This window comes from Panthera onca, chromosome C2 (assembly GCF_046562875.1).
Source record: "Panthera onca isolate mPanOnc1 chromosome C2, mPanOnc1 haplotype 2, whole genome shotgun sequence".
Taxonomy (NCBI): Eukaryota; Metazoa; Chordata; class Mammalia; order Carnivora; family Felidae; genus Panthera; species Panthera onca.
Genome location: NC_138347.1, coordinates 2,719,505 through 2,746,267, shown reverse-complemented (window position 1 = coordinate 2,746,267; position 26,763 = coordinate 2,719,505). Strand labels below are relative to the sequence as shown.

At 46.7% G+C, this 26,763-nt stretch overlaps 1 protein-coding gene and 1 pseudogene across 2 annotated transcripts in view; one reads left to right on the top strand and one right to left on the bottom strand.

Moving 5' to 3' along the window:
- HSF2BP (heat shock transcription factor 2 binding protein) overlaps positions 1-26,735 on the bottom strand; it is a 94,975-nt gene extending 68,240 nt beyond the window's left edge. Inside the window, exons 1-4 of one of the 2 annotated variants that reach the window (XM_078452717.2) lie at positions 26,607-26,735; positions 25,300-25,562; positions 24,380-24,530; positions 11,782-11,885 (exon numbers count right to left, since the gene is read on the bottom strand). In XM_078452717.2, the coding sequence (XP_078308843.1) occupies positions 11,782-11,885; positions 24,380-24,530; positions 25,300-25,335 (291 nt within the window). In that variant the 5' untranslated portion in view covers positions 25,336-25,562; positions 26,607-26,735. The remainder of the gene's footprint in view (positions 1-11,781; positions 11,886-24,379; positions 24,531-25,299; positions 25,563-26,606) is intronic. The other variant, XM_078452718.2, reaches the window with a different exon arrangement.
- LOC144612815 (phosphatidylethanolamine-binding protein 1 pseudogene) lies at positions 5,462-6,203 on the top strand (annotated as a pseudogene).
- Positions 26,736-26,763: the final 28 nt, after the last annotated feature.

Here is a 26,763-nt window from a genome sequence, read left to right as displayed (position 1 = left end):
CTGGTCCTTAGCTACAACCCGTATTTTTTTTAACTTTAGAGGAAAAATTGAAAAATAACACTCTGGAAAAAGAACATACTGCTGTATTAGAGTTTATAAATACCGCCAAGGGGCACCTGGGTGGCTCAGTCGGTTAAGTGTCCGACTTCCGCTCAGGTCATGATCTCACGGTTCGTGGGTTCAAGCCCCACGTCAGGCTCTGTGCTGACAGCTCAGAGCCTGGAGCCTGATTTGGATTCCGTGTCTCCCTCTCTCTCTGCCCATCTCCCACTCCCACTCTCTCTCTCAAAAAAATAAATAAATGAACATTTAAATTAAAAAAAAAAAAACATAAATACTGCCAAGACTCAACTTCAAGTAAAATGAAACATAAGGAGCCTCAGGCCCCCAGTGGCCACACCCAGAATCAATGGCGCCTGGGACACCTCAATGAAGTAACCACGAACACAGCAGTCCGCAGAGCAACATTTGTAGTAGAAGAGCCAGTCACCTCCAGATGGCTCACCCCACTGGGAACACACCACCTGGCACAGCCAAGCCCAGCTGGGACAGATGTGACAGAGGCAGGGAGAAGTGCAAAGGAGGGCCTCCCAGGCAAGCCGTGCACAGCAAGATGAGCACCAGTGGGACACCGAGACGGAGGCCACAGGCGGCTTCTGAAGAACAGAGCTGGCAAGTTTCGGCCGGGCCGCTTAGCAATGAACTATCGTCCTGATAGTCCCTCTGACCACGCAAACAGTCCTAAAGGTTCACTTCAGGTAGCTCTTGGGCAGGAAAGGGCTTCCTGACCCTCCCAACCACCACCGCTGGTTGCACTATTGGTGTTACCTGCAGTTCCCCCAAAAGGTGAGAGCATTTCCTTACTTGGTAAGAGATCAGCTTAAGAAATACAGAAACCTGGTTGAATACATCTATACCAAAGCATGATTAGAACAACAACCCTCAAAGTTAAAGTATTTTAGATGTTTTAGGGGTTTCTTTTGGAGAGGTGAATGCAGGACAAATCAAGGGGAAAGAAAAGGAAGAAATGGGCCACAAATCAAACTTTGTTGACTTCATAATTTGGCCTAGGGTGGCCATTCACATCTACTAGGGATGATGTATTTAGTATGCAGAGTTTCATATACATCAGCACATATATTCGCACTCACTTTAGGAGAAGGATGGTCACTGAACCTGTGACACATGCTAATGTTGCCTTAGGTGATTACAAACGCTCGCTGTACCCTAACAGGAGTCTGGACTCCTAGACTCATTCTTCAGGTGTCTATAGCTGAACCCACTCAAGTAGTGGGAATGCGTGCAAACCTACGTCAGGCATATGCTTTAGCAACTCTAGCCTCTCTCACAGTTGAAGCAGTCTGCGTCCCAATTAGTCTGGTTATGACAGTTCTTCAATAAGATCGCTGCTGAGCGATCAGTAGCTGCTGAGAAGGACCGGACAGGATGGTCTTCACTACGGTCACATTTGGTGGCTGCATGCAGACATGCCCCAACACAGGGCTGCACATACAGTACTGTATCAAAAGAAATTCAATGAAAGTAATTCCATTCACAGTAACACCATAAATAAAAAAAAAAAAAATACTTAGGAATAAACTTAAGAAAAGCAATTCAAGAGGTGCCTGGGTAGCTCAGTCAGTTAAGCATCTGCCTTCAGTCCAGGTCAGATCTCATGGTTCACCCACATCGGGCTCTCTGCTGTCTGTGCAGAGCTTGCTTCAGATCCTCTGTCCCTTTCTCTCTGTGTCCCTCCCCTACTTGTGCACTCTCTCACTTGTGCATGCTCGCTCTCTCTCTCTCTCTCTCTCTCTCAAAAATAAATAAAAACTTAAATTAAAAAAAAGATGTTCAGCCAGCTCAAGCTACTCTACCCCACCTCAAGGCCAATTTCAAAATGACAAATTCAAAAAAGAAAATGAGAAGAGTGGGAAACAGAAAAAAGAAAAAAAATGCAGTTCAAGACCTGTACAAAACTGTAAAAACTGTAAAGCATTACTGAGAAAAAATATAGAAGATCTAAATCAATGCAAAGATATACCATGTTCATGAGCTGGAAAAGTCAATACTGGAAAAATGGTAATCTACCCAAACTGACCTACAGAGTCAATGCAATTCCTATCAAAATTTCAGCAGGTTTGTTTGTACAAAATCATAATCTGATTCTGCAATGCGTATGGAAATGCAAAAAAAAAAAAAAAAAACTTATAAAAAGAAAAACAATGTTAAGGAGGAAATAACACTGCCTGATTTCAAAAACAAAACACAAAAACTTACTAGAAAGCTACAGAAATCAAACCAGTGTGGTACTGGCATAAGTACAGACATACAGATCAATGAAACATTAACATTTATGGCAACTGATTTTAACTGAAGTGTCAAGGCAATTCAATGGAAAAAGTAGTCTCTTTGACAAAACGATCACAAAAACAACTAGAGAGATGGTCATATGCAAAGAAATAAAAATAACAGTAACTCAAAATGAATCACAGACCTAAATGTAAAATTTCTAGAAGAAAACCTCTGTGGCCTTGGGTTAGGCAAATATTTCTTAGATATGACAACAAAGTCATAATCCATTAAAAAATAGCAAATTTAACTTCATCAAAATTTAAAACTTTTACTCTTCAAAAGACACCATTAAGAAAGTAAAAACACAAGCCATAGACTAAAAGAAATTATTTCTAAATTGTACAGGAAAAAAAAGACTTATGAGTAGAAAATATAAAGAACTCTTGCAACACAAAAATAAACAATCCGATTAAAAATAGTCAAAAGATTGTATACCTGAAACTCATGTAACATTGTAGGTCAAATATGTTTCAATGACAAATAAAACAATTTAAATAGAAGATGTGAATAGGTATTTAACCAAAAAAATATATAAATGAATAATAAACACATGAAAAGATGGTCAACATGAGGATAATGCAAATTAAAACCACAATGAGTCACCATTACACGCTCACCAACATGACTGTAATTCAAACGACCAACAACACCAAGTGTTGACAAGAATACAGAAAAAGTAGGACCTTCACACATCGCTGGGTGGAATGCAGAATGGCACACTCACTTTGATAAACAGTTTGGCAGCTCCTCACCAAGTTGACCATATACTTACCACATGACCCGCAACTTTGCTCCTAGGTACCTGCCCAAAAAAGACTAAAGTATACGTCCACACAAACACTTGTACGTGAATGTTCACGGCGGTATTACTCACAAGAGTCACAAACTGGAAACAACTAAATGTCTACCGACTGGTGAACAGATAAAATATGGTACAATAAAAAGGACAATTGACACGTGCTAACATAAACGAACTTCCAAAGCATTACACCAGACATACAAGACTACATATTGTATGATTTCATTCCTATAAAATATTCAGAAAAGCCAAATCTATAGAGACAGAAAGCAGATCAGTGGTTGCCTAGGGCTGGAGCAAGGACTAACTACAAACAGATATGTGATGGAAACGTTCTAAAAATTGAACAAAATCCAGCAAGCACACGTGATAAAAATTCTCAGCAAACTAGGAATAGAAGGGAATTTCAACTTGATAAAAAGCATCTACCAAACACTATAGCTAAAATCATACTTAACGTTTATGATGGGGAAGGCTACAAATGAATGGGGGCAGGCGGTACATGGGAATATCTCCCTATTTTCCAGTTTTGCTGTGAACACTGGAATATTGCTCAGCCATAAGAAAAGAGTGAAATCTTGCCATTTGCAGTGACATAGATGAAGCTAGAGAGTATATATGACGTTAGGCAAAAGAAGTCAGAGAAAGACAAATACCATATGATCTCACTTATATGTGGAATTTAAGAAACGAATGAGCAAAGGAAAAGAAAAAGAGGAGAACCAAGAAACAGACTCTTAACTACAGAGAACAAACTGATGGTCACCAGAGGGGAGGTGGGGGGGGGGGGGGTGACACAGCTGATGGGGATCAAGGAGGGCACTTGTGATGAGCACCAGGCGATGTATGGAGGTGTCGAATCACTATATTGTACACCTGGAACTAATACTACACTGCATGTTAACTGGAATTGAAATAAAAACTTCAAAAAAAAAGCTCTATTTTTTAAAAATCATAGTTAATGGTGAAAGACTGCTTTCCCCCCAAGATCAGGAACGAGGCAAGATTGTCCACTCTTGTCTCTCTTATTCAACATAGTGTCAGAAGTTCCCTACAGTGTAATAACACAAGAGAAACAAAAAGTACATAGAGCAGAAGGAAGAAACAGAACTGTCCCTGTTTGTAGATGACATGATTGTCTGAAAGAGAGAAAGAGAGAGAGAGAGAAAGAGAAAGAAAGAAAGAAAGAAAGAGAAAAAAGAAAAGAAAAGAAAAGAAAAGAGAAAAGAAAAAAAAGAAAGACAGACAAACTGGGGGCACCTGGATGGCTCAGCTGGTTAAGCATCCAACTTCAGCTCAGGTCAGGATCTCACGGCTCATGAGTTCGAGCCCCATATCAGGCGTCTCTGTCATCAGCACAGAGCCTGCTTCAGATCTCTGCCCCCCTACACACACATGCACACGTATGCACCCTCTCTCTCTCTCTCTCAAAAATAAATAAACATTAAAAAAAAAAACTCAAGGAATTTTTTTTTTAACTCTTAGTTGGGGCCCCTGGGTGGCTCAGTCGGCTAAGCGCCCAACTCTTGATTTCGGCTCAGATCATGATCTCATGACTCATGGGACTGAGCCCCATGCACTGATGATGCAGAGCCTGCTTAGGATTCTCTCTCCTTCTCTCTCTGTCCCTCCCCTGCTTGTGTGTGAATTCTCTCTCTCTCTCTCTCTCAAAAGAAATAAACTTTTTTTAAATTAAAAAACAGGAGCACCTAGGGGGCTCAGCTGGTTGAGCATCCTGCTTCAGCTCAGGTCATGGTCCCATGGTTTGTGAGTTCGAGTCCCATGCTGGGCTGGCTGCTGTCAGCACAGAGCTGTCAACGCAGAGCCCGCTTCAGATCCTCTGTCCACCCCTTCTCTGCCCTCCCCCACTCACGCTCTCTCGCTCTCAAAAATAAACATTAAAAATAATAATAAATTAAAAGTAAAAGTAAAAAGTAAATAAAACTTCTAGACTCATAAGTGACTTCAGCCAGGTCACAAGTTACAAGATCAGCACACACAAAGCAATGACATTTCTATACATTAACAACAACAAAATGAAACCTAAAATTTAAAACACAACATCACTGGGGCACCTGGGTGGCTCAGTCAGTTAAGCGTCTGACTTCAGCTTAGGTCATAATCTCATGGTTTGTGAGCTCAAGCCCCACATCAGGCTCTGAGCCTGCTTCGAGCCCTCTGTCTCCCCCTCTCTCTGCCCCTCCCCCGTGTGTTCTCTCCCGAAATTTCCCTCTCTCTCAAAAACAAACATTTAAAAAAATAAATAAAAATTAAAAAAATACAACATCATTTAAAACTGTTCCACAGAAAATGAAAAGCACCCTGGCCGCTGGTCCCATACCTCCCGGGGCCAGTTTGCAGAGTGCCCTGAGTCAGAGCCACAGGCCCGGGCCTTGCCAAGACTCCCCGCTGTCTGCCCGGCTCAGCCCTGCAACACCGGGAGACCTGAGCAAGTGGCCTGGGACTCTGAGCCTGCAGGAAGCAGACAGGCAGCTGCAGAATCCCACTGAAGGTCAAATACGCTGGGGCAGAGGTCAATGAGGTGGACAAAGGGGGACGCCCACCCAGGTAAGGAACTGGCCCACCAGGATCGCACAGGAGGCCCTGATCCAGGCAAATGCCGCCCCTTGGTCATGACAGACCCAGACGCTCCCAGCAGGAAGGACCCCAAATACAGGGAATGGCACCATTTTCTGGTGGTCAACATGAAGGGCAATGACTGACATCGGCAGTGGCAGAGTCCTCTCCGATTACGTGGGATCTGGGCCTCCCGAGGCCTTCACCTTTACGTCTGGCTGGTTTATGAGCAGAATGGGCCACTGAAGTATGCCGAGCCCTTTCTCGGCAACCAATCTGGAGACCGCTGTGGTAAACTCGAAGTGGCATCTGCCTGCAAAAAGTGCAAGCTCAGGCCCCTGACGGCCAGCATGCGTTACCAGGCTGAATGGGATGGCTGTGCGCCCAGCTCTATGAGCAGCTGTCTGGGAAGCAGAGGGAAGCCAGGAGATGGAAGTGTCCTGGGGGTCCCCAGCAGTACTCTCAAGTTCAGTGACACATGTAGATGTCCCCCCTTCCCCACTCCCATTCTCACAGATGAGACCTGAGCCATCACATAGTGGTTCAGGATGACTTTTCCTTCTGCCTACCCTTTATAATTCTACAGTGTCACACCCCGATTTATGTTTTGACCAAATCTGAACTCCATTCTGGGGGACATTTTGGTACTAGGATGGGATCATCAAATTGTTAACATAATAGCAACCCAGAACTTAACAAAAATTTCAGGTAAAAAGACCAGGTCTACAGTAATAGAGCAGAGCATCAAAGAATCTTTAAGGAAGGTTTAAAAAAAAAACAAAAAAACAAAAAACTGATTCACTGCCTCTGCCTTTGTGAGCCAGCCCAAGTCAGATATTGTGCATAATGGCATCTTCTAGGTCACATTTTCATGACAGCGTCTCTCACCAAGACAGCCAGAAGCTGGCATGTCCACTAACCCCCAGTGTGTTACATCTCAGACTGGTTACTAGGGGTCAGTGTCTCTGGTCCCTTTAAAGAGCAGTAGTGGAAAAGGCAAGAGGGAGCGTCACTTTGCAGTTAAGAGACAGCCATCTAGATGAGCTGCATGCCGGGTGAGAGGTTGTCAGAAATCCCCTGTCTTCGCCCGTTAAATTGATCACTCTTTTCTGGTGTAAGAAAAGCCAATCTGGAGTTTTAGAACGTTCTACTAATTCAGCTATTCGCTTACAGTTAGATAAAAATTAAAACATTGGAATCAAGAAAGGAAAAAAAAGAAACGCTTAGGTAAAAATCTAACAAAACGTGTAGGATCTGTGTGCTGAAAGTTACAAACCACTGATGGAAGAAATTAAAGACAACCTAAGTAAATGGAAACACATGCTTTGTTTGCAGACTGCAAGATGCAACAGAGACAACAGTTCTCCCCAAGCTGATCTACAGAAATGACACAATTCTCATCTGAATCCCAGCAAAAATTTTTACAGAGACAGATGATCTTATGATAAAATGTATTTGGAAAAGCACAGGACCTGTCTAGACAATTTTGGAAAAGAAAAATTCGACGGGAAGAATCACTTTATCCAATGCTGAGGCTCACTATGTAGCCACAGTAATCAGACGGTGAGCTCTGATGGAAGAACAGATCGATGGGCCAGAGCAGAGAAGCCAGAACAGACCAGGCAAATACGCTAAGCGATCGCTGGCAGAGCTACAAGAGGAAAGATCACCTCTCCCACGAAGCATGGGAGCAGCTGGACCAAAAAAAAAAGAACCTCAGCCAAAGTTCATACCTTATACAAAACTTAACCCAAAATGTATTGTGAACGTAACTGTGAAATATAAAAATATAAAACCGTTAGGGGAAAAAAGTCCTTAGGACCAAGGGCTACAAGAAAAGTCCTTACAACACTAAGCGCATTGATCATGGAAGGGAAAACTAACAAATTGGACGCCACCCAGATTGAACCCTTTAGCTCCATAAAAGCCCCCATGAAGATGATGAAACAACATGCTCCACACTGGGAGAATCTATCTGCAGACCACGCATCCAGTAACAGACTTTTGTCTAGGATAGATCAAGAACTCTTTAAACTCAACAGTAAAATATATATATACATACACATATATAAATATTAAAAAGATTTATATATAAAAAAAGACGTGAACAGGTACTTCACAGAAGAGGATATACAATGGCAAATAAGCGTGTTAGAAGATCTCAGCATTATCAGCCACTAGAGAAATGCAAATCAGAGCCACAACTCACCTACCAGAATGGCTACCATAAAACCAGTGATAATACTAAATGCCAATTAAGGTGTGGAAGAAATGAATCACTCACACATGGCTGGTGGGAATGTAAAATGGAACCACCACTCTGCAAAACAACTTGGCAATTTCTCACAACAGTAAACATGCATTAGCACATAACCCAGTGACCGCACTCTTGAGCCATCTATCCCAGAGAAATGAACACATACAATCACACAAAAACCTATACACGGATGTTTATGGCACCTCTACTCCTAATAGCGAAAAACCGGAAACAACCCAACAAGTCCTTCCATGAGAGAACAGTTAAGCGAAGTGTGATCTGGCCATACCATGGAATACTACACAGCAATAAAAAGGAACAGACTATTGATCCAAGCAACGATTTGGATGAATCTGAGCGGAAAAAGTCATTTTCATGACATTCCATTTTCATGACATTCTTGAAATAAGATGATAGAGATTAAATTTTTTTTTAATCTTCATTTATTTCTGAAAGCGAGAGGGACAGAACATAAGCAGGGGAGGTGTAGAGACAGAGAGGGAGACACAGAATCTGAAACAGGCCTCAGGCTCTGAGCTGTTGGCACACAGCCTGACGTGGGGCTCGAAAACACAAACCATGAGATCATGACCCGAGCCGAAGACCGACTGAGCCACCCAGGCGCCCTAAAAAGATAGAGATTCATGTGTGACAACTATGTGCAGGTGGTTGCCTGGAGCGAAGTACGGGGCACAGGGTGGGTGTGGCTGTAGCAGGGAAGCACGGAGAGATCTTTGTTTGGTATCTTCAACGTGCTGGTGACGGATACACGAATGTACACATGTGTTGAAACGGCACAGAACTGAGCGTGTGTGCACGTACACACACACTTGAGGAGATACAAATGAACCCAGGTAAAGCCAGTGAACCCAGACAGCCTGTGTGGGTTGTACCAGTGTCAGTTTCCCGCCTTTGACCTTGTGCCGGAGTGATGCAAGACGCCACACGGGGGCAAACTGGGTGGAGGGTACAGGGACTCCCCTGGACTTGTTGTGCCTTCCTGCAAATCTGTGATTCTTTCTGAAACCTTTTAACCAAAACCAAACTGCACTGTAGCGAAAGCTGTAGGACTGCATGCAGTTACTAAAAATGTTCCAGCTTCACTTTTACAGCAGATTAAGTCCATGTTATGCAAAACACGTCTCAATAAAGTTGCTTTTAAAAAAGGAACAATAATCAAACCCTGATATAGTTACGTGTTTAAAGTGAATACTCCTACCTAACAGAGTACCGAGCATAAAGCTTTCAGGATTCCTTCAAAATCCTCTGTAGTTCATTTCTGATTTTAACTGAAACATACTATCAGTTTTTCTTTACAAAGTTTCCTGAAATAATACAATGTTTGCAACAGCTTCCATTTGCTATCACAAAAGTAGCAACTCTTCGCTAACAAATCAAAAACACAGATAACAAAAAATGGGCAGTCACATGCAAGTCTGTTAACTGTGAAAGGAGCGCACACAAGAAAACACACAGAGAAAACGAAACCACAGGCGAGCGACCGAAATGCCCCTCAGCACAGGTGAACTCGCACCTCACATAGGCCAAGTTCACACACGTGGGACAGCCAGGTCACACACTAAAAACCGGCAGACCCTCTGTGGGGAGCCTCGTCTGACCTCACAGGGACAGCACAGTCCTACGAAAAGCAAGTCAGATGTCCTCCGACAGCTCCGCCCACACCAGGAAAGCTGGGCTCTTTCTTCTCCAGAGTTCAAAGGTTGCCACTGCCAGGAGGACTCTCCCGGCCAGCCCCTGAGTGCACATCAAGACATCAAGGCCCAGCTGGACTCCCATTGACCGGATTCAACTACTGCTGAGGAAACAGCTCAACTGAGGCCGGGAACCAAGCTTCCCCTGTCCGGCAGCCATTCTCCGGGGCGCGGCGGGGGGGGGGGGGGGGGGGGCCGGGTCAGGAGCTGTCGCTCGCCCCTCACGCTTCTTTATGACTTTGAGTCCACGCTGTGTTTTTCTCATCTTTGCTTACATGTGGATCCAGTAACCGCTGTCTTTTCCTAATGACGTCTACCCATACTGTGGTTCTTACTAGCAGTGCTCTAATGTGGGATCCAGTCCCTGAATTCTTTCCTGGTTCCTCAACTCTAAAATAAGCTTCCAGCGTCCAGCCCCATGATCTGTAGACACCTGGGCAGAGACCAGAGAAGAGGCTATGGAGGCAGCTCTCAGTTCTCTACAGCAAAAAGAGATGCGGCCTTGTTATGGCCAACACGAAGGGACTCCCATCTGTATCAAGTTGGCAGGAGAGTTAAACAGGAAACTTAGCTGGAAATAGGAAATAGTTTAATCTAAAATATTCCCATGTTGTAACTAAGGTCAAAGTGTCAGGGCAATAACACGCTGGTGATCTGACACTACTTTACCAAGGTCATTTCATCCATTCTATACTGACTGGTGCTTTACCAGAATGGCTTATTTTTATGCACTGCATCTAAAATGCCCACAAAACATGCACTTTTTCCCTATGCTTAACAATTAAAAAAAAACAAACAGGAAGATTCTGCACAGTTAAGTTTCAATTTAACGAGGACGTTTAGTAATTTAAGTAAGTACTGAACCAACAGGTGCATTGCTGATTTTTACCAAATTCCTTCTTGTATGTTGGTCAACTTCTTTCAGACCATGAAACTTTCAGGCCCAAATTAGCCACACTGGCATCTTCGTTGATCATGATCCAAACCATGACAAAACTAAAACTTCAACTTCAATTATGTGACACTCAACTCAGTTTTGAGACTAAAACTCTTTCCCTTTTTCTACCTGCTCAATATTCAAGTCCCTACAGACCCACCAGTTTTGGAACGCCTCCACGGCAGCCTCAAGCATTTGGAATCCCTTCGCCAGAGGAGGCAGTGGGCCTGTGACCGGCTACCGCACATTCCTTCGCACTAACAGCGCCTGCTGGTCCCGCTGAGCCAGGGGCAGCACCCGCCGGCAGGGGCAGCACCCGCCGGGGCCCCAGGGAACCAAATACCTAGCTGCTGTTACTAATACTGTTACAGTGTTATTACTGGGAAAACAAAAAACAAAAAAAACATGCACACTCCGAATTTTATCATTTTATCCAAAGTGACAGGATAGTTGTAGCTTTACAGAAAAAAGGGGGAAATATTTGTTCCATAAAGTAAAAACGTGTAATTTTTGAGAAATCCTATTAGTCTTCTTAAATATGAAAATACATTGGTTATTTCTAAAAGATCACTAAATGGGGGTGCCGGGGTGGCTCAGTCGGTTGAGCATCCGACTTCAGCTCAGGTCATGATCTCACGGTTTGTGGGTTCGAGCCCCACGTCGGGCTGTGTGCTGACAGCTCAGGGCCTGGGGCCTCTTCGGATTCTGTGTCCCCCCCCCCGCCCCTCCCCCACTTGCGCACACTCTCTCTCAAAAATAAACACTGAAAAATTTATTTTAAAAAATAAAATAAAATATCGGTGAATGATCCCTTAATCATTAATATTTGTAGGTAATACATTTATCTCTGATTACGAATTATGATGTACACTTTTTAAGATTCTTACTATACTCTGACTTTTAAAGCTTTGCAACGGTCTTTTAAACATGAAAATCAACAGAAAGTGACGATCACAAGTCACCCAGCAAATGTTCTCCACGTTAAATGGTCATAAAAGCCAACGTTTGACTATGTTCCAACCCATTCGGAATATATGCGTTTCAAGGCACAATCTCTCGAGGCTGAATAGACAAGCTGTTGGCAACACCACTTTGTGGACGCAGCCGTGACACGGGTGTGTTAAGCGGTGGCCCGTGAGCATCGTACCTTCTTGTCTCTCATGCCGTCAGCCTGCACGGTCTCCAGGCGGGCTTTAAAGTGCTCGCAGTCCATTCTCAGTCGCTCTAAGTCTTGCTCTCTCCTTTCCAGGTCTAGAAAAAAGAGGCACAATACTCAATATCTCAAATCACTACTGTTTGGTAAGAATCCATTTTGCCTAATCTTCTTTCAGGAAAAGCAGCACTGCTTGCTCACAACCAGTCCTTGACCCATATTCTAAGAGTCCTGCTCGTTTCGGTTTTCATCAGTTTGCAGCCCATAGCAGAAAGCACTATTTTTGTTGTTGTTTCTGGTCGTGTGTTTTTAAGACCTCGTTTTACTGCCAGACGTGTACTCGAGGCTTTAAGAAAGTGGGTTATTTAAAGGACTGAAGGCAGGGCTGAGAAGCCCGACTGTCTCGTGGCACAGACTTGTATCTGCTCCATAAAAAGCAGAAGGCAGCTCAGCGAGTAGACGGTGCCAGCCGGGGCTGATTCACAAAGCGCGTCTCACCAACTGGCAGACTGACTCAGGAGGAACAGCGGCAGTCAATGGAGGGTGGGAATAACGTGGTCACACAAAAAAGGCCACGGCGACAGCGTGGCACCACGGCATTCTTCCTCTCAACCACGTTCGCTCAGATGGTGATTCAAACAGCCAACACAATTCCCCAAAGACGTTCATGTTAATGAGTCTGAAATCAAAAGCATTATCAACCTTAAATAAAAGATATTATGACATTCATAAAGCAAAGAAGTCTAGAGCTTAAAATGTTAAGTGCCTCGACTTCCGGGACTGAGAAATCATCCATTTTTATGCTAATGTAAACCAAGATTTGAGGTGGAACACAGTCCACCTGTGTCCTGCTGTGTCCCTCGTCAGAGTTTCCTATTCGGAGGACTGAGTGGGGCCTGAAAACCTACACTTCCAGCAAGTTCCCAGGTGAGGCTGATACTGCTGATCTGGGAAGAGACTCTGAGAAAGACTGCTTCGGGACCACAGCCCGGCCTCTGGTCACTAACGAAATGAAATCGACACCCATCAGCACCAGCAAATGAGGGAGCCCGGCCACAGGAGCACGGGGTGCGGAGAAATGGAGGGTGGCGGGGGCAGCAGCCCGAAAACTGGTGCCTTCCCCTACCTGAGAGGGGAGGTGGCTTACAGCACTCCCCCCAGTGAAGTGCAGACCAGAGGGGGCTGTGGCTTCATAGCCCAGGGGTCTGACAAAGAGGGGACCACCAAGAACAGCAGGGGCATCCCAAAAGCTCTGGAGAAATGAATGGAGTCTGCATTTTCCAGGGGCCCATTACCCTAGAAGGGAGATTAGCACCTGAAGCTAATAGTCAGTTACAGATTATGAAACTGGCCAGAACTTCTCACTGAGAATGTGTTTCTGAGAAACTATGTGAATATGGGACTATTTCTTCTCCCTTAAATCAGTTCTCTTTCTCCCCTTCTATAACATATCATGCCACAGCAGGATTTTCCCAATTCTACACTCTGCCCTACCAATTGTGGCCACCGAAGAAATCAATGATCAGTCAAATGCTTTATTGTTTTTTTTTAACGTTTGTTTATTTTTGAGAGAGAGAGAGAGAGAGAGACAGACAGACAGAGCATGGGGGGGGGGGGAGAGTGCAGACAGAGAGACACAGAATCTGAAGCAAGCTCTGGACTCAGAGCTGTCAGCACAGAGCCCAATGCGGGGCTTTAACTCACGAACCCTTAGATCATGACCTGAGTCGAAGCCAAACACTTAACCGACTGAGCCACCCAGGCACCCCTCAAGTACTATGCTTTAAAAAAACTACACAGTTGCCCTTTGTAACAAAGTTAAATTAAAACATATATTATTTACAATTATGAATGAACCATAAATTGCATATGGTAGAAAGAAAGAAAGAAAGAAAGAAAGAAAGAAAGAAAGAAAGAAAGAAAATCAAAAAAGGAACTAAATTAGTGGTGCAAATTTTTTCTTTGCAGTTCACTTTTACATTCTCTTGTATCATTAAGCGGTGTATCATTCAAACATGGCAAAGAAGATAGAAAATTACATCCTTACAAGCTTTACCATGTATAAAATATGGAGGAATTAATTCTGACCACCCAGAAGATTTTCATTACAGTAACTTCATAATCTCTCGCTCTATATACCTGTATACAACTTTATTATAGGCTACCATAACACAGGACACGGTCAAAACGTCCCACTCTCCTACAGGTGCCCCACAGAATTCAAAGTCAGCATCAGGGAAGCCACACCCGCCCACCATGAGCCCACCCCAGCCCCCGGAGGCAGAGGGTGCCTTTCTGCTGTCCGAGGCCGCCGCCTTGTGGCCGGATGGGAGCACTGCCACCACTGTCCAACAAAACCCCCACCTTGCGTTGTCAGTTTGGCCCCCAACAGTGCCTGCGGTGTTGGCCAGAACAAACACCACAAGGGCAGGGATTTTCATGTTTTGTTTTCTGATACATCCCAAATCCCTAGAACAGCACACGGAATTTTATAAATATCTGTCACATAAATAAATTCCACTTCTCTACACATTCCTTCTGCTAATCCTTGAATAGAGAAAAATGCACAGCTACTTTGATTGTCTCGTTCTCATAATGAGAATATACCTTTTTTATGATTTTTTTAAATCCAGGGACAGAAAGAATATGGACAGTAAATGATCCACTATGTGTAACCAAGACATTATCCTACGCAGCCTCAATATCAGAATAGGATCACCCAGCCTAAGATTCTTTCAACTGCTCACCTTTAGTGTCCAGAATGAAGGAGAAACCTCCTCCATTTAACTGTTAACTAATTAAAAGAGCGGCCAAGACAGACCACCAATATATAAACACAGTCTACGTCACAGGCTACTTCAACGTCGATCTGGTTTGAAACTTACAATCCTTTTTTGATAGTTCCAATAACATGAGAACGCCTGTATCTCTTAACGTTTAAGTTATTGGTGGGAAGGGTACAGTGAACTATTACAGGCAGGAGACAGAGCTATAACTGAAAAGCAGCATTTCTAAAACATTGAGCAAAGAAATGTAAACCACACAAGAGATCGATTTCCCTACCCTTTTTTGATCACCAGGTATGCTTATAATAAGCAAAGCAAACTATCAGTTGTTCCATGTACGTTAATACGAAAGTATTGTTTTTGATCAAAAGAGCCAAAAGTCTCAAATCCAAAATGAAAGCTTTTAAACGGCCCTTAACTTCTCCCTCTGCATCACTCTCCAATAGGTTCAGAAAAGGATTTACAGTTAGCCGCTATGGACTCCATTTACTTTGAACTGAGATTTGGAGGGTGTATAACAAAGCACCACAAACTGGGCAGCTTAGAACAGAAACGTCTCCTCTCCTAGTTCCGGAGGCCATGGGTCCAAGACCACAGTGTCAGCAGGCCCAGGCTCCCTCCGAAACCCACAGGTGAGGATCCTCCCTGGCCTTCTCCAGCTTTCAGCAGCCCTGCTGTTCCAAAATTCCCATCCGCCTCCGCTGTCATTGGCCTTCTCCTGGTCTCTTCACATCAGCTTCCTCGTGTACATCTTCTTTCTCGGTGTCCAAATTTCCCTTTTGTAAGGACACCTGTCATACTGGATCAGGGCCCACCCTAAAGACCTTGTCTTATCTTAACATAATCAGCCTGTCAACAATGTAAGTTCAAAAAGTGATAAAATGAGAGTAGTTCAGAATTCACTTTTTAAAAATCCTTCGTTTAAAGACATTACGTGAATCTGAAATCCTGCTACCCACTCTAAGCCAGAAAAACAACACTTTGATTAGCCGTCAAATTTTTAAAACAAATCAAAGGGGGTGGGGGGAAAGAGGTGGAACCGGAACATGGAAATCGCATTTTTTTCTCCTGCACTGCCAAAAACCTGCTCCCCAAACCACTCTTCTTTCTCCACCTTAAAGGCCACTGGAGTTGTCTCTTGTAGGAAGAAGAAAATGTGTGACCAACGGGAATTCGTTCTACTGTGGCACTGCCAATGGACGTGGCAGCACCTCGGATCACTAACTTCAACATCTGTGTGTTGGAGCCCCTTAGTCCACGGGTAAATGCCAAAGAAAAGGGGCCGGATTTCATCCTCTGTATGTCCATACATTACCTAGCAACGCTTGGCAAACACCAGGCAGACAGGGCACCTCTACCTGAGTGACTCATCCACCACATTCGCTGGAAGACTTGAAAATAAACACCATCACAAAAAATAAGATCAATCTTGCCAAATTCAAATGAATTCTGTTAAAGCATTTCTCAAACTGTTGAGCTGGGAAACGTTTCATTTATTGGCATACAGAGATAATGTTAACGACTGCGTGTCGGGAGCGATTCGTTCAAATAACGTACGTCTCTGCCGTCTCCATCGCGGCTACGTCCCCCCTTCCTCTGTCCAAAAGCCCATTAGGTCTCTTTTCCTCTCTCCCAGTCCCCTGTGCTCTGGACCATCTCCACGTGCCCTTGAGATCCACTCTCCTCCGTGCTCTGTGCTCCAAGAGGCAAAAGTGAACACCCACAGCACCCAGACTCCCGTTAGACCAGGACAGGGGCAGGGGCAAGAGGAGACACGCTGGGGCACTTACTCCCCACTGCATCATCGCTGCCCATCTTCCAGTGGCAGCAACTCCCCTTCCGGGTGAGGCAGGCCCCTGCCCTCCTGCACATCTGGAAGCTCTTGGGGAGGCCCTGGAACCCCACTCCCCTAGCTCTCTAGCGTGGGTTCCCCAAACCTGGACCACACCCGTCCCTCCACAGCACACTCCACGTTACCCCTTTTGTTCCTGCCAACACATGGGGAAAAGACACTCTGACATTATCTCATTGGGTCACAATAAACTTTCGGTCGTATCAAATAATCTTTTTTTCTTTTTTAAGATTTTATTTTTGAGTCATCTCTCCACCCAACGCGGGGCCCGAACTCCCAACCCCAAGATGCGGCAAACCAGGCTCCACCTGCTGAGCCCGCTGGGCACCCCGATAATGCCCTGTTGGCACTCACTCTTCCTTCCATCCCACTCTTCGCGATTCTCTCTCTGGTTCACATTTCTGTGGCCCAGAAATTATCATTCTTCTCTGAGCTGTAAACAGAGGTCTTCCTCTTCTCATTAATACTAAACTCGGGAAATTAATCTCCAAACACCCGTCAACACTTGAGAGACCATGTGGTACTAGTGGTTTTCCACACCCGCTTCTAACAACCCAAGAGCGCCTAAGGGACGCTTACGGCTCTGTGAACAGTTTTTCCACTTTACCAGGTTTTTTAAACTTTTTATTTGGAAACAACTTCAAACTTACGAAACATCACACAAATAAAAATCATACAAAGAATACCCACATTCCCTTTCCCCAGACTCATCTACTGGCAACATTTCACATCTGCTCATCCCTTGTACCACGGACAGACACACACGCAATACGCACTATGAGCCAGCTGAGGTAAGTTACATCTATCACAGCCCTTTACTTCTAAATACTTCAGTGGGTATTTCCCAGGAATAGGGATGTCCTAGACACCTACTCTATACAGTTGTCAACTTCAGAAAAATTAATACCTCTATCTAATCTGCCACCGACATTCAAATTCTCTCAAATGACCCCAAACCGTCCTTTATAGCATTTTCTTCCTTCAAGGCACAACAACCAGTCAAGTGTCAGGAATTGCCTTCGATTGTCATTGTATCTTTGGCCTCCTTTAATCTGGAACATCTCCATAGTCTGTCTTTCCTGTAGGACATTACCAAATGTTTTTAACAATTTAAAAATCACAACCACATATATGGAAGGACTTACATTTCCAGCTATAATGGTGAGGGAACAGATCAATCTACCCACCAAGAATAATTACAAAAGCAGAACTTAAAAAAATGGACTCCTCTGAAAGTATGTGAGAGCTCCTGAGTCACACAGGCCTTTAGGCTATAGGACCCAGAGACGAGGAAAGTGCCCTGAGGTACAGGACCCCAGCTTCCCACTTCATTCTTCCCAAAGACCCTGGCATAATCCAAAGCAGCACAGGGAAAGAGGCAGCAAAGCTGGGCAGAGCAGCCAGCGGTGGCACAGAGCTGGGAAATGAAAATAAATTCCAGAGCTATCAGACAGCCAAGACTTAGGGTGGGCCATGATCCCAGAGGAGATAGGAGCACAGAAAAATGAGCTGATGTCGGAGCCGTCTCTCTCCTGCAGGCACTCAGCAGAGCATAAGCAGAACACAGAGGCTGTAGAGGAAAGCAGACAGTGAGGGGGGGGAGGTGGGGGCACCACTTGCTGGAGAAAAATACCATCACCGAAAGTCTCTACAAGTTTCACTTGAAAAACTCCCCTAATCAATAAAAAATTACAAAGACTACCAAGAGGAAAATTAGACAATACAAGCAGATCAACAGGTGATCCAGATATTAGAATTATCAGATTCAAGGGCACCGGGGAGGGCTCAGTTGGTTAGGCGTCCAACTTCGGCTCGGGTCAAGATCTCACAGTTTGTAGGTTCGAGCCCCACATCAGGCTCTGTGCTGACAGCTCGGATCCTGGAGCCTGCTTCGGATTCTGTGTCTCCCTCTCTCTGCCCCTCCCTAACTCACACTCTGTCTCTTTTTCTCTCTAAAAAATAAATTTTAAAAAGTAAAAAGTAAAAAATAGAATTATCAGATTCAGACTTTAAAATAACTGTAATTAATGTTACAGGAAAAAAAAGGCAAAAACAGAATTTCATCAGGGAGCTACAATAAAACACAACCAAGTGGGTATCAATATAAAAACTAATAAATACTAATCCTAAGTTACATAAAAAAAATAACAGAATAAAGAATTCAGAATCAAATTCACACATACACAGCCATTTACAACAAACCCGTCTCTGTACTAAAGGAAGGACAGACTGTCTTTTTAATAAATGGGGCTGGGTCAGTTGGCCACATATGTCTAGTGACTATTTTTTTTTTAATTTTTTTAAATGTTTTTATTTATTTTTGAGACAGACAGAAACAGAGCATGAGCACGGGAGGGGCAGAGAGAGAGGGAGACACAGAATCCGAAGCAGGCTCCAGGCTCTGAGCTGTCAGCACAGAGCCCGACGCGGGGCTCGAACTCACGGACTGCAAGATCATGACCTGAGCTGAAGTCAGACGATTAACCAATTGAGCCACCCAGGCGTTTCCCCCCCCCCCCTTTTTTTTTTCAATTTTTGTCTAGTGACTATTTTTTAAATAGACAGGGACAGCATGAATTATACAAGAACTTCATCATCACAGAAAGTTCTATTGGACAATGCCAACAGAGACAAGATGTTGCTGCACAGGTGCAGCAGCAGGTGCTGTATTTTAAAGTACACAAAATAACTTGTTTCTATTGCTAAAGAAAATTAGTCAAATATCTCTCCAGTATATCATGGCCACACTAGTTTGTATTCATTACTGATATTCAAGGAACAAAACAAGGCTGGTTCACAATATTAACACGGTAATAGATAAATAAACACATTTCAGTAAATTTTAAAAGGTTAAAACTAATGTTGCAGATTTTAAAACGTTAGAAATAAGACTGCAATTTATGTTTGGTGTCAACACGAAAAATTATACGATCACAACTCAAGACTCTGAGGATCTGACTGCCACTAAGACATCAAGTTGTTTTTAAATTGTATCACCTAACATCTCAAAGGCAACCTACGTGTTTGAAAAGTGGTCTATAGAACAATGGAGATTGAAACAGGCTGAATGTGGTGCTGGGAAAACTGGACAACAACATGCAGAAAAATGAACCTGGACCACTTACGCCATACACAAAAATAAACTCAAAATGGATGAAAGACCTAAATGTGAGACAGGAAACCATCAAAATCCTAGAGAAGAACACAGGCAACCATCTCTCTGACCTCAGCCACAGCAACTTCTTACTCGACATGTCTCCTGAGGCAAGGGAAACAAAAGCAAAAATGAACTATTGGGACCTCTTCAAGACAAGAAGTTTCTGCACAGTAAAGGAAATAATCAACAAAACTAAAAGGCAACTGACAGAATGGGAGAAGATATTCACAAATGTCATATCGGATAAAGCGTTAGTATCCAAAAATCTGTAAGAACTTACCAAACTCCACACCCAAAAAACAAATAATCCAGTGAAGAAATGGGCAAAAGACATGAATAGACACTTCTCCAAAGAAGACATCCAGATGGCCGACAGACACATGAAAAAACGCACATCGCTCAACCTCAGGGAAATCAAAACCACAATGAGATACCACCTTACACCTGTCAGAATGGCTAAAATGAACTCAGGAAACTATAGATCCTGGCAAGGATGTGGAGAAACAGAAACCCTCTTGCACTGCTGGTGGGTATGTAAGCTGGTGCAGCCACTCTGGAAAACAGTATGAAGGTTCCTCAAAAAATTAAAAATACAACTACCCTACGACCCAGCAATTGCACTACTAGGCATTTATCCAAGAGATACAGGTGTGCTGTTTCAAAGGGACACATGCACCCCCATGTTTACAACACCACCATCAACAGTAACTTAAGTATGGAAAGAACCCAAATGTCCATTGATGGATGAATGGATAAAGATGTGGTATATATAGATACATATACGTATCTGTATCTACAGAAGTATCTACAGATACACACACACACACACACACACACACACACACACACACAATGGAGTATTACTCGGCAATCAAAAAGAATGAAATCTGGCCATTTGCAACTACGTGGATGGAACTAGAGGGTATTATGCTAAGTGTAACTAGTCAGTCAGAGAAAGACAAAAACCATATGACTTCATTCATATGAGGACTTTAAGAGACAAAACAGATGAACATAAGGGAAGGGAAACAAAAATAACATAAAAACAGGGAGGGACACAAACCTTAAGAGACTCTTAAATACAGAGAACTGAGGTTGCTGGAGGGGTGGGGTGGGGGGATGGGCATCAAGGAGGGCACTTGTTGGGCTGAGCACAGTGTTAAGTGTAAGTGATGAATCACTCAATTCTACTCTTGGAACCATTGTTACGCTATATGTTAAGTAACTTGGAGAAAAGAAAAGAGGCTGAGTGACTTTTTCACTGTTTCTCTAAGTGAACCAGTGCCAACCAAGAAAGACAAGGAATTATCAGACCTTGTGACGTAATTATGAAACAAAAGTACCTAACCCTGATTTCAAGCTTCAAGATCGGTATAACTGAAAAACACCCTGAGGTTGCACAGCAAAAGGTTTAAAATCTTGACCATTCTTGATTTACGTCAAAGTCCACTTTGGTCCTTTCTCCCAGCACCGAGGGGCCTATGGCACCTTAGCTTCATGAGATAGCAAGCAAGTTGGACAGAAGAGAACGCAGACACCGGGCGAGAAGTAACCTCAGGACCAAATATTCAGGCACAGAGAATAAAATGGGAGGCAAAAACAGGGGCCCTGCCCTCCCACCCACTCTTACCGTAAGATGAGAATAAAACTTTATCTGAAGGAAAAGAACGGTGTGCTAGAACATCTAACGGGACTAACAGGAAGACAGATCTTATCTAGACAGTCAGATAAGAAAGTGAATCTGAACCTGAGTCTAAGTCCAATAACAAAATCTTTTAAGCCATGGTACAGTTTTGCTTAGGTTTTCGGGCGGTATTGCTTTCTTGGGGAAGGGGGTGTTTTTCTGGTCTTTATCCTAAAAGCAACGAGAAGCCATTGAAGAATTAAGCAGGGGAATGACATAAGCTAACAACGGTTAAAAACTGCATGGGCTACAGTGCACACGACAGACTGGAAAGTGACGACACGCGGACGCTGCCAGGAGGCAGAGCTTCAGGCAAAACACGAAACAACAAGACAACAGTGTCCTGGGCTCGGATCGGTGGTGGCCGTGGCCGTGGCAGTGGCAGTGGCAGTGAAGGCAGGCTAGTGAATTCAGGATGCATCCATGAGTGGCAACGTACGGGACTTAATGGGACGAGAGATTGGGGGTGCGGGGGAGGAGAGGCGGACAGTGAGGAGGATCCCAGGTCTCTAGGCGGATGGAGGTGCTGGGGAGGCTGAGCCAGCCCAGCGTGGGGTGGGGTAGGAGGATGGATACCACGAGTCAGAGGTCAGAAAGTAGCAATGTGTCCTTCAGTTTGTTAGGCTGGGCTAACAAACATATAGAGCCAGCTGCCAAGTTAACAGGAAAGAACACACTGCAATGTCTTAACAGCCCCTCTCTCGGTGACCACTCATTCATACAAAGCTTGTTTTGTAAAATCCCAGACTATCAGAAATTCTGCTCTTTGGAATTATACCACTAAAAAGAGAACATCCTCCTGTTCCCTGCAGAATCAAAGCCACTGGGACACAGAGCAGCAGCCTTGATTTCCTGCTGGCGGCAGAGCTTCAAATAAGGCACTTCAGACACGATGTTCCACATCTATCTACATTTTGTGGTTTTCAAAGACAAGGCCCGGGTCCACTGTAGTAGGATATGGTGACAGCCCCACACACGGCCCGATTTTACTTGGAGCCCATCAAAACATGTTTAAGGTGCACTTCACCTGAACTCCATCCCTCCCCAAATCCCTCGGCAATGCCGGCCTTTTGTTGTCAAGAGGCCCACCGTTCCTCTGCTGTGTGGTCTCCCTCGTCGGGCTGCGGGTCCCTCCTGATGGCTGCAGGCTGGCTACTTGTAAGACAAATAGTGAGAATTTGAAACTATCGTTAAAAAAAAGCAAGAAGAAACACCAAGGAGGAGTCGGATACAGGACCGCAAGCCTGGGGGTCTGGGCCGAGCCGAGGACCAGAGATCAACCCGGGAGCCACCGGCATGGAGACAGACATGAAGCTGTGTGTGCAGGCGACCACCCACGGAAAAGCCACGGAGTGAGAGGAGAAGGGGCCTAGGCCTGAACCTCAGGCAGCTCCACTAGCCGAAAGGCTACCGCAGAGGAGGACACATGAGCAAAGCAGGCCAAGACAGAATGACCAGAGAGCGGGAAGAGATGGCCGCGGGGCCTGAGGAAGACCAGGGGATGGGCGGGAAGAGCTCCCAAAGCCTGTGATCGAGTCACCGCGGATGCTTCTGTGGCCCTCGCTCCGGCACGCACCGCAATCTGACGTGGTGTCTCTAAAAACTGACTCGTGCTTAAAAAAAAAAAAAAGAAAAAAAAAAAAGGAATGCTCTTCCTCATCTCTGCCTTTAAAAAGAAAAAAAAAAAAAAAAAGACTGACTCGTGCTGACCGATCCGTGAGACCCTGAGCGCAGGTTGACTACCCCGCGGAGAGACATAACCACCCAGCACGCTGACATACCCTGCTACGGGTCGGCACGTCGCCTCCCCAAAGACAAACGCGTGCGGCGATGGACTGCTCTCCGAGGGTCGTCGGAGGAGCACGGGACCAGAAGCAGGGACTCAGAGGCCAGTGACCTGGAGCGACAGCGTAACCAGTGACACGAGCACATGCGGCAGGGTCCCAGCGGGAAACAGAGGTCCAGATGTTGAGATGCACAGAAAGGACTACTTACAGAGAGGAGAGCGGCATAGGGGACACAACGGGGTTGCTGAGGCAGCCAGAAACCAGCGACAGCGCACCCGACGAGGGAATGGGAGAGACTCGGCGGGAGCTGAGACCGTCTCCGGGGCCCTGAGGTGGAAGCCACGGCCGTGGAGGCCGCAGGAGGAAACACCCCAACCCCTGTCTCCGCCCCGGACGCCTTCCACTGGTGAGCCCCGGGCAGCCAGCAAGAAGTCAGAGGCGGGCAGTCCGCAGGAGCCCACTGCTGGGGGCGCACACCACAGGGCAGAGGAGAGCGGGTCTGAGGATTCCAAAGAGAAAACAAACAGGGCAGGGAACTCCGGCAGGCATGCGCGTTTCCCCGTCCAGCGGACGGGGCTGCGCCCTCCGCCGGGGACACGCGCGCAAACCCGGCGTGCCGTCCCCACACCTTCTCGTCGGCACTAGCGCTGGGGACCTGCGGCCTTCCTAGAGACCACCGGGGATGGTGAGCGGTCCGACGCAGTGTGGCGCGTCAGCCTGGAGCGCCGCGGGCGGACTCAGCTATAATTCGGCCTCAGCTACGCAAGCGCAGAGTCAGCCCCAGAGGCTGCCTTGAGGACGTCAACGGGCGCCCAGACTGCTACCCGACGGGCAGCCCAGCTCACATCTCCAACTCTGAACGGACAAGTCCTGGCAGTCCCGGACTTCAATCAGGGCCAGACACGGACCTGTCCGTCCACCCAGAGACAAGTACGCACGCGCCGGTCTCTCCACACACGCTTAACTCCATGCAAGCCGTCCACGGGGCAAGATCTTCAACTGCCGCGCTTAATTTTCAGAGCAGCGCTTTTCAATGACAAAAGCGTCACCCGTGTTTGCCACGGACGGGAGGTGGAGGGGAAGAGACGCTGGTGCGATACTCCGGAAGAGCTGGCAGCCCTTCTTCCAACACGAGCTTAGGCGTCTGAGCCCCTCATGTGAGGGCACCTCTGTTCCTTAGGTCTTATCTGACTCTCCCAAAAGCAATTACAAGGACTGTAGCAGCACCTCGAGGCGTATTCACAGTTGCCCCACGGTTGTTAACGGGAGACTGGTCTGCTGGAACAGACAGCGTCGCCGCCGATGGCTGCTAAGGGTAAGACTCACTTTTCTCTACAATCTTTAACTTCTGGAAGCTTTCCAGCACTTCCCCATTTAGTATTCTGGGCAAGAAGTCCCGGATTTGCATTACTTCAGTCGTCAGGCGTTCCAGGTCCTTCTTTCTGACTTTCACAAATTCTTCTTTAGATCCCACCTGCTGAAACAACAAGCAGATCTTAAGATTATTAACATTCCTCTGTGGAGGACAACGACCCGACCCGCAGCCCTAGGCAGCCTCCTTTCCTTAGCGCCTCTACGTTCCTGAAGGTTTCCGTAGCAGGGCTCTGCTCTACCCAGCCCGCCCTCTGCTCCGTAGGGTACATCTTGACAGCTGGAGCCACAGGCAGCAAGGGGAAGCCAGTTTTTGTCTTCTCCCTGCACCGAGGCCTGAAGCCAACCTCCTGAAAGCCAAGGACAGGCCCGGCACCCGGCTCCTCGGGAGCAACGGGAAGGTCACTGCACTCCTGCTGGGGGCACCTGGCCCGCGGGGGGGGGTCATCTCACTTGGCATCCCCAACCCCTCAAGGTTGTCCGGGTCACGAGCAGAGGCACAGGCAGGTTAAGTGACCTCCTTAGGGTAACGCCGTTAACGGGACAGAACCGGACCCTGAACCCGGGTCTCTCCCACATCACCTGCTGTGGAGGCGACAGCGTGGCGACCTGTGGCCTGCGTTCTCCCTGCACCTTGCACTGAGCCTTGGAAGGCGCGTTAGGGCCTTGCGAGGAGGGCCGGGCTCGGACCGCATGTCCCGCCGCCGCGCCCACGGCCCCCGCGCGGGGGTCCCCGCCACGCCTCCAGCCCCCCGCCCGGGCCACGCTGCCCCGCGGACGAGGCCCAGGGCTGTCCAAGGAGCCCTGGGCAAGCCCAGGAGGGCAGCCACACGGCGCGAGAAAGAGAATGGCGGCCGCCCGGACCCCTCACTGACCCGTGAGGCCTCCTCAGCGCCGCCTGCTTCGCCCATGGCGGCCGCAGCCAAAGCTCCGTGCGCCTGCGCGGCGGCGCGCCCTCTGACCCCCTCACGCCAGAAAGAGCGGGAACGTATCCACGCCGGGGGTGGTCAGGACGGCGAGCCACGAGGCTCAAACCTCGCAGAGTTCGCGCTGCATTTTCGGTCTTACGGACGAGGGTTGGGCATGGTGAGATCCCGCGTCGGCTCTCCTGGCTTAGCCGGGGCTTTAAACTCGTTAACTGCAAAATAGAAGTACAGTGAAACCCAAGTGTAAGTGTCAAGTTAAATAAGTCAAATCGGGATTGGGCCTTTCCTGTTTGGCAAGGGACGCTAGACCAACGGGCTGTGTGTTCAAAGGAACAGCCGCCAAGCAGCCGGCGGCCATGCTCCCACGCAGGGCTCTAAGCTCCAATAGCAAGGCTCGAAACTCTCCGACAACAGACTCCTCGCGAAGTCAGCCCTGGATAGGGAAGGTCAGTCTAGCCAGCTGGCTAAATAACTGAGACGACCACCATATAAGATGCCACCTAGTCCATTTACTTGCCCCAGTAGGACCACTAAATTCACAAAATAGGGTGCAGCCTGTAGGTTCAAATGTACCGGGTTACTACGATAACTAAGACGTCGTTTATTTCTAAGCTGGCAGGAAGCCAACACTGCCAGAGTTCCCTGAATGCTCTCCAGGCCTAAGGATGGACTCACAAGCACTCCCTCCAAACTCCTGCCCCACACCGGGACCTGCCCCTGCCATCCTCTGCATTGGGACCTGACCCTGTCCCTACCATTCCCTGCACCGGGACCTGCCCTGTCCCTGGACCTGCCCTGCTCCTGCTATCCTCTGTACCAGGACCTGCCCCTGCCATCCTCTGCACTGGGACCCGACCCTGGCCCTACCATCCCCTGCACCAGGACCTACCCTGTCCCTGGACCTGCCCTGCCCCTGTACCAGGACTTGTCTTTGCCCTGGGACCTGTCCCGGGACCTGGACATTGGGAGACGCTGGAGGGCCCTGCCTCCGCCAGCAGCAGAGGCTCAGACCTGGACCCCGTCAAGACGGCCCCTTAATGGGGCTGTCCCCAACATCCCGCCAAAAACCCCAAGGACTGCCATCTTCTCAGTCTCCACCCGGCAGAGGCGGCTCGAGGAGTCCAATACAATTAAAAACTCAGTGCTGTCTATCTCGTAGGTGAGTAATCGATCGGATGGAGATTTGTAGAGTGAGTTTAAAGATTGTAGACTACGGCCATCCATCTCTTCCCGGCCAAGACCCATCGCTAGCTAACCTCGCCGCCAAACGCCCAGAGATGTGGCGACAAGAGGCAGCGGAGGCGCAGGGGAGTGAAACCGAGACCGAAGTCGAGCTGGGCTGCACCGCCCACTGCCTGGGTCTGCCGCGCTCGCACCCAGAACGCGCTGCGAGCGGTGGCCGGCGCCTTTGTG